The sequence below is a fragment of the Cnephaeus nilssonii genome, assembly GCF_951640355.1.
Source record: "Cnephaeus nilssonii genome assembly, chromosome: 5".
NCBI classification, from domain to species: Eukaryota; Metazoa; Chordata; class Mammalia; order Chiroptera; family Vespertilionidae; genus Cnephaeus; species Cnephaeus nilssonii.
Genome location: NC_137076.1, coordinates 5,938,322 through 5,951,169, shown reverse-complemented (window position 1 = coordinate 5,951,169; position 12,848 = coordinate 5,938,322). Strand labels below are relative to the sequence as shown.

The 12,848-nt window shown below is 60.6% G+C and overlaps 1 protein-coding gene across 1 annotated transcript in view; it reads left to right on the top strand.

Annotated features, from left to right (window-relative positions):
- The first annotated feature begins 270 nt into the window (after window positions 1–270).
- The window catches only part of ANXA5 (annexin A5), a 31,190-nt gene continuing 18,612 nt past the window's right edge, over window positions 271–12,848 (top strand). The window contains exons 1-3 of the mRNA XM_079771581.1: window positions 271–420; window positions 553–603; window positions 9,184–9,268. Coding sequence (XP_079627707.1) covers window positions 595–603; window positions 9,184–9,268 — 94 coding nt within the window. The 5' untranslated portion in view covers window positions 271–420; window positions 553–594. The remainder of the gene's footprint in view (window positions 421–552; window positions 604–9,183; window positions 9,269–12,848) is intronic.

Sequence of the window (12,848 nt, the reverse complement as noted above, 5' to 3'; positions counted from 1 at the left end):
AGGTCAAAGATGTCCTTGGCGCAGTGACTGGCTGGCCCTGCAAAAGGACACCCACGCGCCGCGCTGCCCGAGCAGCTGCTGGGACCCCCGTTTCCGCGGCCGCAGAGGCCAGGGAGTCCGGGACAGCTCCCCACGCCCGCCCCGCCCTCGGGAGCGGCGCCCCGTCTGGGTCCCACCGCAGCCGCTGCCGCAGCCCCAGCCCCACCCGCTGCCTGGCCGCGCCCCACGCAGGCGCACGGAGGCCGGGGGCGGGGCGGGCCCGGCGGGGGGGCGGGCCCGGCGGGGGGGCGGGCCGGTCGGGGTGTTTCCGTTGCCTGGAGCTGGAGCAGCGGTCCGAGCGCCCTGCTGGCATCCCTGACCGCCTTGCTGCGCGCCGCACTCGCCGCTCTCCCGGAGGCTCCTGCTCCTGGTCCCTCTTTGGTGAGTGCGCGCCCGGCCCGGGAAGGGGCCCTCCGAGGGGGAGAGGGGGGCACAGACCCCGGGCGGAGGGCGATCCCCGGCCGCGGAGGGCGGGTCTGCCTCCGGGAACCAGCGCTGGCCCCTGTCTTGCAGGCCCACGTCCCTTCGTCTCTTCTCCGGACCTGAGCAGTCGCCATGGCGCAGGTAAGGCCGTGCGCCCCGCGCAGCGCCCCGGTTCAGCGCCTTGGTCAGCGGCGCCCAGGGAGCTCTAGAATGTGTGAGAGCCGAGAAAGTTTGGGAGTGGAGAGACTCTGCCCCGGGGAACGTGCACGTCCCTGGGCCCCCTGCCGGTCCTCGGGGCTCCCTCCCGCCGGTCCCGGACCTGCCCAGCCCCGCGGGCGCGGCCCGGGTGACGTGGCCGGGCTTTGCGCTCTGCCTCGTCGCGAGTGAACGTGGAGAAGGGGCCTCCCCAAAATCCGAAGAGTCGCTAAAATTAGAACCGGAGCAGGAACAGCCCAGCGCGGTCATGTGAGGGGAACGCATTTTTTTTTTTTTTTCTGGCTTCCTTCGTGTTTTTCCGCCAACTTTCCTGCATTTTAATGCCGTGGATGGGCGTCGGCTTTCCCTGCTGAGCTTGCCCGGCTTTCCCCAGTTGCTCAACCCAGTTTTACGAAAAGGAACTGTTCGTCTCAGGCACTGATTTTTTTTTTTTTTTTATCATGCAAAACATGAAACAGAAAAGCCGCTTAAGTAATGAACTCGCGGAACGAGTTCTGAATTGAATTTCGCTTGGGTCTGTTTCAGAACTGGATGACCTAATATCGGCTTTCGTTGTCTCCTTAACATTGAGCAGAAATGTAGGGAAGAAAGTCGTGTGGTGTATAGAGCAGTCTTTAAACGCGGACCACGTTACGCCGTCTTTTGTGAATGAAACATCGCTGCCTCGCAGCCCCACCCAAAACTACTTTTGCAGACCTTATCCTTCCAAATGGCTTGTCAGAGTCCAGGCCATTTTTTTAAACAAGCGTTTTCACTACTCAGACAATGCCCTTTCTCACTGAGAGTTCTTTTTTTTATTAATCAGATTAACTTATCAAAATTGAGTAAGGTTTCCTAGCCCTTTCCAAGAGAAAATGGGAGGATTAAGATGGGTTGGCAACTATTAAATTCACACAGTACTCCATTCTTACTTCCTCTTTTTCACTTAAGAAATCTTACAATAAACCGATTCTTAACGTTACTTCAAGTGGAAACTTTGGTTTAGGTTCTTCCCCATGGAAAGGATACTTTTATGTGGAATTAACTTTCCTGAGAATAATTTGTCCTATCTTGATATGCTGGTGTGGTGATATAAATGATGAGTGAGCAAGTTTCAAAGAATAATTCTCTTTATCCTTGCTCGTTTGCTGTTTCTTGAATCTCTCCTGTACGTTTTCCCAGCGATGTCTGAAGTTTTTCAGTCAATGCCTTTTAATTATGTAGACACTTGACCCAAGAGAGCATCAGTGAGCACATTTTTCCGGTGCGGACATTAATACCTTCAAAGAATGGAACTAGTGTAAGGGCCCTTATCTGTACAGAACATGGGAGAAGGCTGGTTTGTATTATAAGATGATGTATGTGATTTCTATGTCAACATAACACCAGGCCTGTTTCCAATCAAAGCCACATTTTTTAGTTATCATGAAAGTTACAGCTATTAAAGATACAGTGTTGAATTCACACTGGCTTTGTCATTAGTTATCCTTGGGAGCCATTCAAGCAAAACATTTAGGTAAAATATGTAATATTGCGATGGACTTTGGTTGTCTGTACTGGCATTATGGAACTGACTTTCCTGTCTGCGTGTCCTCTGGCCCCAGGGCACCTGGAGGGGGCTTCCTTCCGGGTCAGGTTCAGACCGTTTCCAGGGCGGTTCCTCGTGTTGACCTGTGGGTGTGGGGACCGGAGACCTCACTCTGTGGCCACCTGTAGTAGACTCATGCGATCAGATGCCCGAGTCTCTCCCAGGTGCACATTTTAGCAATTTAAAACATATTATTAAAAATCAGTGTCTCTTGCCCAGCCCGGTGTAGCTCAGCGGTTGAGTGTTGACCCAGGAACCAAGAGGTCACCTGTTCGATTCCCGGTCAGGGCATATGCCCAGGTTGAGGGCTCAATCCCCAGTGAGGCGTGCAGGAGGCAGCCAATCAATGATTCTCTCTCATCATTGATGTTTCCATCTCTCTCTCCCTCTCCCTTCCTCTCTGAAATCAATAAAAATATATTTAAAAAAATCAGTGTCTCTTTTTGAAAAATTAATATGTAGCCTTCCACAGTGGCAGTTTTTTAAAAAATGATTCAGAGAGAAGGAAGAGGGAGAGAGAGATAGAAACATCAATGGTGAGAAAGAATCATCGATCGATCGGTTGCCTACTGCACCCCACACCCCACACTAGGGATTGAGCCCGAAACCAGGCCATGTGCCCTGACTGGGAATTGAACCGTGACTTCCTGGTTCATAGGTTGAGGCTCAAGCACTCAGGCACGCACAGCGGCAATTCTTCATGTTTATGAACCATCTTCCGAACCAGTGTCTTCTCTTTCTACTTAACGTTGGAACCTCCCGATTTGCTCCCATGGGTTTTCCATCTCACTAGTTAGCTAGAGCCAACTTTTCCCACAGATACTCTGTTACTTTAAATACATTCTGCACTCTTGGTTTGGAAAAAAAAATCAAGATTTGGCTGTATTTCATAGATGAATGATCTATTTAACACATTTTCATTCAATTTAAGGCTTTTATCTTTAATTTTCTTTAAGGTGATGGAACTTTAAAATATTATACTGGGGCCGTCCGAGCTTAGTTTCATTTATAAGGTTGTTTATAAAGAGTGAACATATTCAAGGGCAGCAGGAATGTCATCAAGGCAAAATCAGGCTCCATAATTTTTCTAGAAACTTCATGAAATTCGGAGTTCATGATGTGAAGGTTGGATTAGGAAATCCTGGGTTGGTTTGCAGTCTCTGAGCTGTGGTGATTTACGAAGGGCTGGCGCAGGGGCAGGGGCAGTGTGGGTGGGGAAGCTGCGACCAGGCTCAGTCCAGAGGCGATGCCCGCATCTGATGCACTTTCCTGGCCCTGCACCCGAAGTCGGATCCCTCGGTGGCGAAGGATTTCCCCTCGGGTCTCAGGTCAGGGTTATCCGATACCCCTGGCCTGTGCTGCTTCCGGCTAGTCTCACTCAGGTCCCCATTCCTTTGAGTCTTGTCTTTGTTTTGGATCCTGTGGAAGAACTGGATCCAAAAGGGCTTGGCTGCGTTGCAAGCCCCTGAGTTCCCTGGCAGCCGGCCCTTCATGCCCTCCTGGCAGCTCCTGCCCGGGAGACCTGCCCAGTGGCGGGCGAGTTAGAGGTGGCCATCGGTGATGACTTCTCTTAGTGACTTAGAGGTTTAACGTGGTAGAAATGTCACAACATTTTTACATCATAGATCCATTCCTGGAGTAAATTCTACTCCTGAAACCTGTATACTATTCTAAAACTTCACAAACACAGCAATTGATTAAAAGATAAATAAATTAGGACTCCTGAGACCTTTCTTTGCTTTACTAGCATGTGGTTTTTGGACCCAGCCTTTCTGTGTCTTTAAATTCTGTGTAAAGAGCAACCCTTCCCTTGCTCTTTGGTTTGATTTTACCCATTTTATTTTGGCGTGCCTGGTCTGTGAAGGCAAAGAACTTTCCAAAAAAGCCAACAAAATGATAGAGCTGGAGGAGCGGGTAATTTTGAAGGTGAGCGTTTAGAGTGAATTGTATGTTTGGCCAGGTATTGTCTGAGAACGTGTACAGTTCCCTGTGAAGGCACTGTGGCCGGGGACGTGGTGACCGAGGTGACAGCATGGCTGGGGGACAGCACCTGGTGCATTGAGCTCTCCCGGGGGAGGCCCGATGTGTGCCCCGGGCGAGGGGGCGCACAGGACGGAGGGAAGCCCTGACTGAGTCACGGGAAGTCACCCTGCCCAGCGCAGCCCGCTCCGTGTGGGCGGGGCGGGCGGGGGCAGGATGTCCCCACGAGGGCTGTGGCCTCTGACTCACGTCGGTGACTCACGTCTGGTCCCTACGGGGCTCTGCTAGCGTGGACGGTGACTCTGGCCGTATGGAATGTAGCAAGTATTTCCCAATTTCTAGAAAGCTCTCTAGCCAGCAGTTACTCATTCCTCCTTCAGAGGTAGTGGCTGAGGTTCTGAGGACACTTCTCTCCCAGCTTTCCCCGGTGTCCTTCATCTCAGGGGTCACAGGTCTCTTCTTTTTAGGCAAATCTCTGCTGTCTCCTCTGTCGTTCACCTCACCCCTGCGTTAACGGCTCTGTTTGTAACTCCTCCCTAGCCCGTAGACGGGAAAAGTGTTTTTAAGTGTGTTTTTAATGTTTTACTTATTTGTTGATAAGAGGGAGGAAGGAATGCATCAGTAGAGAGAGGGGGGGGGGGGAGAGAGAGAGAGAGAGAGAGAGAGAGAGAGAGAGATCTGTTCCACTTACTGATGCCTTCATTGGTTGTTCTTGAATGTGCCCTGACGGGGGATCTAACCTGCCACCTTGACTTCTCAGGTCGACGCTCCAGCCAGCTGAGCTACCCGGCCAGGGCCCGAGTCTGTCCTTAAAAGCATGCTTTAATAAACCACCGTTTGTAAGATGGGGGCTCCCGGAGATATCCGCCCCCCCGCCCCCCCTCTCTTCACTGCTCGGTGTCTCCAGTCCATTGTTCCCGCCGCCAGGACCCAGTCTCCCAACCCAGGCCCTGTTCCCCCAGCCCCCCTCCTTTTCTTCCTCTGTTTTGGACACGCCTGCCTCCTTCCCTCCTGGAACACGTTTCCCTCCGGCCTCCATGCCAGGGCCCTGGTGAGCCGTGCAGGTGCTGGCGGCCTTCCGAGGCAGGTGACGTCCCCTCTCCTCTGCTCTGGTTTCCGTCCCCCCTTCTCCTGTTTCTGCCCTTGGTGACCGCCTCCTCCCCGGCTCCAGTTCCCACCCACGTGCTGTCACTCACAGGCCTGCTGTGGGGAAAGGAAAGCAGCCGCCCGCTTCCCTGCCAACAAGGAGCCGGCCTCCTGCTTCCTTCTGCCGGCCCTGACCCTGTCTGTCCGGCCCTGACCCCGTCTGTCCGGCCACGACCCTGTCTGTCCGGCCCTGACCCTGTCTGTCCGGCCCTGACCCTGTCTGCCCGGCCCTGACCCCGTCTGCCCGGCCCTGACCCCATCTGCCCGGCCCTGACCCTGTCTGTCCGGCCCTGACCCTGTCTGTCCAGCCCTGACCCCGTCTGCCCGGCCCTGACCCCATCTGCCCGGCCCTGACCCCGTCAGTCCGGCCCTGACCCCCTGACCCTGTCTGTCCGGCCCTGACCCTGTCTGTCCGGCCCTGACCCCGTCTGCTGGCCCTGACCCCGTCTGTCTGGTTATGACCCTGTCTGTCCGGCCCTGACCTGACCCTGTCTGCCGGCCCTGACCCCGTCTGCCGGCCCTGACCCCGTCTGTCCGGCCCTGACCCTGTCTGTCCGGCCCTGACCCCGTCTGTCCGGCCCTGACCCCATCAGTCTGGCCCTGACCCCGTCTGTCCGGCCCTGACCCCGTCTGTCCGGCCCTGACCCCGTCTGTCCGGCCCTGACCCCGTCTGTCCGGCCCTGACCCCATCAGTCTGGCCCTGACCCCGTCTGTCCGGCCCTGGCCCCGTCTGTCTGGCCCTGACCCCATCAGTCTGGCCCTGACCCCGTCTGTCCGGCCCTGACCCTGTCTGTCCAGCCCTGACCCCGTCTGTCCGGCTCTGACCCTGTCTGTCCAGCCCTGACCCCGTCTGTCCGGCCCTGACCCTGTCGGCCAGGCCCTGACCCTGTCTGTCTGTTCCTTTCTGCCTCAGCGGCTCCTGACCCGGAGTCTTCCACCTTCTTGTGCTGGTAGCTCTTCACAGTCTTACCAGGTTTGCAGGGTCCATTTTGTTGTCTCCACCGCTGCCCTGGTAACTGGGTGCTGAGTGGCTGCTCCTCCCGAGTCCCTGAGGGCTGGCCTGGAGCACGGAGGAAGCCAGCATTCCTGAGCTGACCTTCCAGCGCCCCCACGGAACCTCCCCTGGTTGTTGAAACACTCACCCTTCACCAGAGCCGCATTCTTCCCGGTTTCATGCTTCTGAAACACCTCCCTGCACTTCTCCACTTTCCCAAACCTGCCTGGTGTCGTCTCAGGCCACTTTCAAGACATTTTGGGGAAGTTTTTCCCATTTCTTCCCGCTCTTCCCACTCAGTCCCTCCCCGAGTGCTCATGTCACCCCGGAGAACCCTCTGTGTGTGTCCTCCTCAGTCATACCCTCTTGGCTGTAGAGGTCCTGGTGTTTTCCTAGTGAGTGTGCAGTGCCCGGCATGTGGGAGGCATTCAGAAATGGTTGTTGCTCAGCTGGTGTGGCTCAGTGGTTGAGCATCGACCTATGAACCAGGAGGTCAGGGTTCGATTCCCGGTCAGGGCACATGCCCTGGCTGCAGGCTCGGAAGCAGGAGGCAGCTGATCAATGGTTCTCTCTCATCAGTGATGTTTCTATCTCTCTATCTCCCTTCCTCTCTGATATAAAGTATATATCCTATATAATAAAAGCCTAATATGCAAATCGACCGAACGGCAGAGCTACTGGTCGCTATGATGCGCACTGACCACCAGGGGGCAGACGCTCAATGCAGGAGCCAGTGCAGCTGCAGTGGTGGGAGCCTCTCCTGCCTCCGCTGCAGGTGGGTGGTAAGGAGGGAGGGGTCCCAGACTGTGAGAGCCCTGGACTGCGAGAGGGATGTCTGACAGCCGGCTTAGGCCCAATCCCTGGAAGGGATCCCAGGTCCTCACACTGGGAGAATGCGTGTGTTTCCTCATTGTTATGACGATGCTGGTGGTGCCGGCAGAGGGTTTGAAGCAGCCCCACTAAGCGGCTGCACGTGGCCCGAGAGCAGCCCCACTAAGCGGCTGCACATGGCCCGAGAGCAGCACTTTCCCTCCCAGTCTGGATGGGCCGTCTTCCCAGCCTTCCCAGCTTATCTCCTAAGCGGTGCTCCCTGTGACCTTGTAGGACCACCTGATGTTGCCCGTATCAGCCGCCCAGTTTCTCGTGGCTCAAGCCGTGGAACCAGGGGAGGGGACCTGTGGCTCTTCGTGCATCTGCCGTGCTAGAGGCGGGCGGTGGAGACAGCCTGGCGGGGGCATGTTTCCCGGGGAGGTGGGGGGAGTGGAGAGCTTTGACTTAGCTTCCTGGCCTCCCGATGAGACTCGGGGAATGAGCTGCCCCTCCCCCTCCCTCGCTGGCCACACCCTTTCTTTAGCTCGGGGATGAGGAAGGAGCTGCTGCCAGCCTACGCTCCAGCCTGGCAGTCACGGGGAAACAGCCCTTCCTCCGGCTGTGTTCTTTGGGCCCCGGGAGCACAGCCCTGAGGTCCCCTGGAGAGTCTCAGGGTGACTCCTGTGGCCAGGAAGGACGAGGAACCTTTCTTTCCTTGAATGAGAGGAGGGACAGGAGGGAGGGTTATCCTGACCCCGTTACGGTGGTGAGGGAGACTGTTCAAGACGATTGCAGTGGGGAGAGAGTGGGTTCGAGTCTGAATACAGCAAAGACTCTGGGGGTGCAGTAGGGGAGGGGTCGGCAGGCGGAGATTACTGAGAGGGGACACCCAGGGCAGGGGGTCTTGTTAACCTGGCCCAGGAGGGTTCTTGCTGGAGACAGCCCACGATTTACTCCTCAAAGGGGGCGACTTACTCCTCAAAGGGGGGTGTGAGGGCCGGACAGATGTGGAGGGCGGGGCTCTCCCTAAGCTGACTTGGCAGGTCCCTGCTGCCCCTGGGAGGGACCAGGCCTCGCCATTAAGGGGCTCAGAGGAGCAGCCTGAGGGGGTCAAGGATCCGTGCGCTGCTCTTTCAGGAGGCGGAGCTCGGCCCGGAGGAGCGGCCTCCAGCTGGCCTTGGCACTGTGTCCTGTGGCTGCTCTCGGCATCTGTGTTGTTTGGCTGGTGTAGGGTGTCGCTGGCCAGTGCAGCGGTTGGAGGCTGGGGTGGGGAGTGGGTGACCGGGCTTGCCTGTGTTCATAACCCAACACGTGTGATTGCAAACCCGACGGGGGTCCTCCCCTCCCCTTAGGGTCCCTCAGTTTCAGATGGAACCCTAAGGGGAGTTTGGAGGGACTTTGGAGACATTTGTGGGTAGAAGGAAATGCTGCAGCCTCCCTTTATCGTAAGATAAATGTTTGGCTCAGTGTTAGTAGCCTTCTTCCGCTAAAGATCGGCTGATGTACAGGCATGAAATGTGTTGATGTTTTAAGTGCTGTGTGTATGATCAAAGGATGGGTAGCAGGAAACCGTAGAGAGAATCTCCCACAATGCACCTTTGTCATTCAAAGATTGCCTTCTTCTGGCGCACACATTTCCCTTAACTTCCAGGCGTTGCCAGATTACCTTAAAGTCCCTAATAAGAAATAGGGCTAGATGCAAAGTCCTGTAATGAGAGCATAGAGCATGTGGGTTAGGGGTTCCATCTAGAATGTGGGTTCCGCCGGCTCCTGGATCAGGGGCCAGAGGCTTCCTGCGAAGGGGACCTGGGAGGAGGCGAGTAAGGAGGTGGGAGTGGGGGGGTCCTCACGGGGCCACACCCCAGGGAAGAGGCCTCCGGAGCCGGCCTCCGGCTGCAGACCCTGAATTGTCCTGCTGATCCGCCCATTTCAAATAGGATGACTGTTCCTGTGCTTGCTTTGTGTAGAGTTACTCACACTGTGAATAACGCCCCTGTTCCCGCCTCAGGCTCTCAGAGGCACCGTGACCGACTTCCCCGGGTTTGACGAGCGGGCGGATGCGGAAACCCTCCGGAAGGCCATGAAGGGCCTGGGTAAGCCCCTTCCTTTTGTTCTAAAGAAACGGGACCGTTGTTTTCCCAAACAACACGTCATCGATTCACAGGAGGATTGATTTTGGAATATTTTGATCTGGAGAGAGGTGCACTGAGATAAGGGAATCAGGCGCCTGACCCCCCGGTGTTCAGTGTCTGCACTGAGCAGCTTGTCTGCAGCCGCCAGCCAGCTCTTCTGTGGCGGGTGACGGCAGAGGAGCAGACCTGCCCCAGGCCCACCCTCGCAGTCTTCGCTGTCCGTGCCCAGCACCACCCGCTTCTTCACGCCTCCTCCATGCCCGTCTCCTCTGTCCCAGCCTCTGTGCCAGCCGCTTAGTAGCCTCTGTCCTCAAGGATTTCCACATACACTGTTCCCCGTCCCCAGGCCCTGCACCAGGCTTCCCCGTCCCCAGGCCCCTGCACCAGGTGCTCCCCGTCCCCAGGCCCTGCACCAGGTGCTCCCCGTCCCCAGGCCCCTGCACCAGGTGCTCCCCGTCCCCAGGCCCTGCACCAGGTGTTCCCCGTCCCCAGCCCCTGCACCAGGTGCTCCCCGTCCCCAGGCCCCTGCACCAGGTGCTCCCCGTCCCCAGGCCCTGCACCAGGTGCTCCCCGTCCCCAGGCCCCTGCACCAGGCTCCCCGTCCCCAGGCCCCTGCACCAGGTGTTCCCCGTCCCCAGGCCCCTGCACCAGGCTCCCCGTCCCCAGGCCCCTGCACCAGGTGCTCCCCGTCCCAGCCCCTGCACCAGGTGCTCCCCGTCCCCAGGCCCCTGCACCAGGTGTTCCCCGTCCCCAGGCCCCTGCACCAGGCTCCCCGTCCCCAGGCCCCTGCACCAGGTGCTCCCCGTCCCAGCCCCTGCACCAGGTGCTCCCCGTCCCCAGGCCCCTGCACCAGGCTCCCCGTCCCCAGGCCCCTGCACCAGGTGTTCCCCGTCCCCAGGCCCTGCACCAGGTGTTCCCCGTCCCCAGGCCCTGTACCAGGTGCTCCCCGTCCCCAGCCCCTGCACCAGGTGTTCCCCGTCCCCAGGCCCCTGCACCAGGTGTTCCCCGTCCCCAGGCCCCTGCACCAGGTGCTCCCCGTCCCCAGGCCCCTGCACCAGGTGCTCCCCGTCCCCAGGCCCCTGCACCAGGTGTTCCCCGTCCCCAGGCCCCTGCACCAGGTGCTCCCCGTCCCCAGGCCCCTGCACCAGGTGCTCCCCGTCCCCAGGCCCCGGCACCAGGCGTTCCCCGTCCCCAGGCCCTGCACCAGGTGTTCCCTGTCCCCACGCCCCTGCACCAGGTGCTCCCCGTCCCCAGGCCCCTGCACCAGGCACTCCCCATCCCTAGGCCCTGCACCAGGCACTCCCCGTCCCCAGGCCCCTGCACCAGGTGCTCCCCGTCCCCAGGCCCCTGCACCAGGTGTTCCCCGTCCCCAGGCCCCTGCACCAGGTGTTCCCCGTCCCCAGGCCCCTGCACCAGGTGCTCCCCGTCCCCAGGCCCTGCACCAGGCACTCCCCATCCCTAGGCCCTGCACCAGGCGCTCCCCGTCCTCAGGCCCTGCACCAGGTGTTCCCCGTCCCCACGCCCCTGCACCAGGTGCTCCCCGTCCCCAGGCCCCTGCACCAGGCACTCCCCATCCCTAGGCCCTGCACCAGGCACTCCCCGTCCCCAGGCCCTGCACCAGGTGCTCCCCGTCCCCAGGCCCCTGCACCAGGCACTCCCCATCCCTAGGCCCTGCACCAGGCACTCCCTGTCCCCAGGCCCCTGCACCAGGCACTCCCCATCCCTAGGCCCTGCACCAGGCACTCCCCGTCCCCAGGCCCTGCACCAGGTGCTCCCCGTCCCCAGGCCCTGCACCAGGTGCTCCCCATCCCCAGGCCCCTGCACCAGGTGTTCCCCGTCCCCAGGCCCCTGCACCAGGTGTTCCCCGTCCCGAAGCCCCTGCACCAGGTGTTCCCCGTCCCCAGGCCCTGCACCAGGCGCTCCCCGTCCCCAGGCCCCTGCACCAGGTGCTCCCCGTCCCCAGGCCCTGCACCAGGCACTCCCCATCCCTAGGCCCTGCACCAGGCGCTCCCCGTCCTCAGGCCCTGCACCAGGTGTTCCCCGTCCCCACGCCCCTGCACCAGGTGCTCCCCGTCCCCAGGCCCCTGCACCAGGCACTCCCCATCCCTAGGCCCTGCACCAGGCACTCCCCGTCCCCAGGCCCTGCACCAGGTGCTCCCCGTCCCCAGGCCCCTGCACCAGGCACTCCCCATCCCTAGGCCCTGCACCAGGCACTCCCTGTCCCCAGGCCCCTGCACCAGGCACTCCCCATCCCTAGGCCCTGCACCAGGCACTCCCCGTCCCCAGGCCCTGCACCAGGTGCTCCCCGTCCCCAGGCCCTGCACCAGGTGCTCCCCATCCCCAGGCCCCTGCACCAGGTGTTCCCCGTCCCCAGGCCCCTGCACCAGGTGTTCCCCGTCCCGAAGCCCCTGCACCAGGTGTTCCCCGTCCCCAGGCCCTGCACCAGGCGCTCCCCGTCCCCAGGCCCCTGCACCAGGCGCTCCCCGTCCCGAAGCCCCTGCACCAGGTGTTCCCCGTCCCCAGGCCCTGCACCAGGCGCTCCCCGTCCCCAGGCCCCTGCACCAGGTGTTCCCTGTCCCCAGGCCCTGCACCAGGTGTTCCCCGTCCCCAGGCCCCTGCACCAGGTGTTCCCCGTCCCCAGGCCCCTGCACCAGGTGCTCCCCGTCCCCAGGCCCTGCACCAGGCACTCCCCATCCCTAGGCCCTGCACCAGGCGCTCCCCGTCCTCAGGCCCTGCACCAGGTGTTCCCCGTCCCCACGCCCCTGCACCAGGTGCTCCCCGTCCCCAGGCCCCTGCACCAGGCACTCCCCATCCCTAGGCCCTGCACCAGGCACTCCCCGTCCCCAGGCCCTGCACCAGGTGCTCCCCGTCCCCAGGCCCCTGCACCAGGCACTCCCCATCCCTAGGCCCTGCACCAGGCACTCCCTGTCCCCAGGCCCCTGCACCAGGCACTCCCCATCCCTAGGCCCTGCACCAGGCACTCCCCGTCCCCAGGCCCTGCACCAGGTGCTCCCCGTCCCCAGGCCCTGCACCAGGTGCTCCCCATCCCCAGGCCCCTGCACCAGGTGTTCCCCGTCCCCAGGCCCCTGCACCAGGTGTTCCCCGTCCCGAAGCCCCTGCACCAGGTGTTCCCCGTCCCCAGGCCCTGCACCAGGCGCTCCCCGTCCCCAGGCCCCTGCACCAGGTGCTCCCCGTCCCCAGGCCCTGCACCAGGCACTCCCCATCCCTAGGCCCTGCACCAGGCGCTCCCCGTCCTCAGGCCCTGCACCAGGTGTTCCCCGTCCCCACGCCCCTGCACCAGGTGCTCCCCGTCCCCAGGCCCCTGCACCAGGCACTCCCCATCCCTAGGCCCTGCACCAGGCACTCCCCGTCCCCAGGCCCTGCACCAGGTGCTCCCCGTCCCCAGGCCCCTGCACCAGGCACTCCCCATCCCTAGGCCCTGCACCAGGCACTCCCTGTCCCCAGGCCCCTGCACCAGGCACTCCCCATCCCTAGGCCCTGCACCAGGCACTCCCCGTCCCCAGGCCCTGCACCAGGTGCT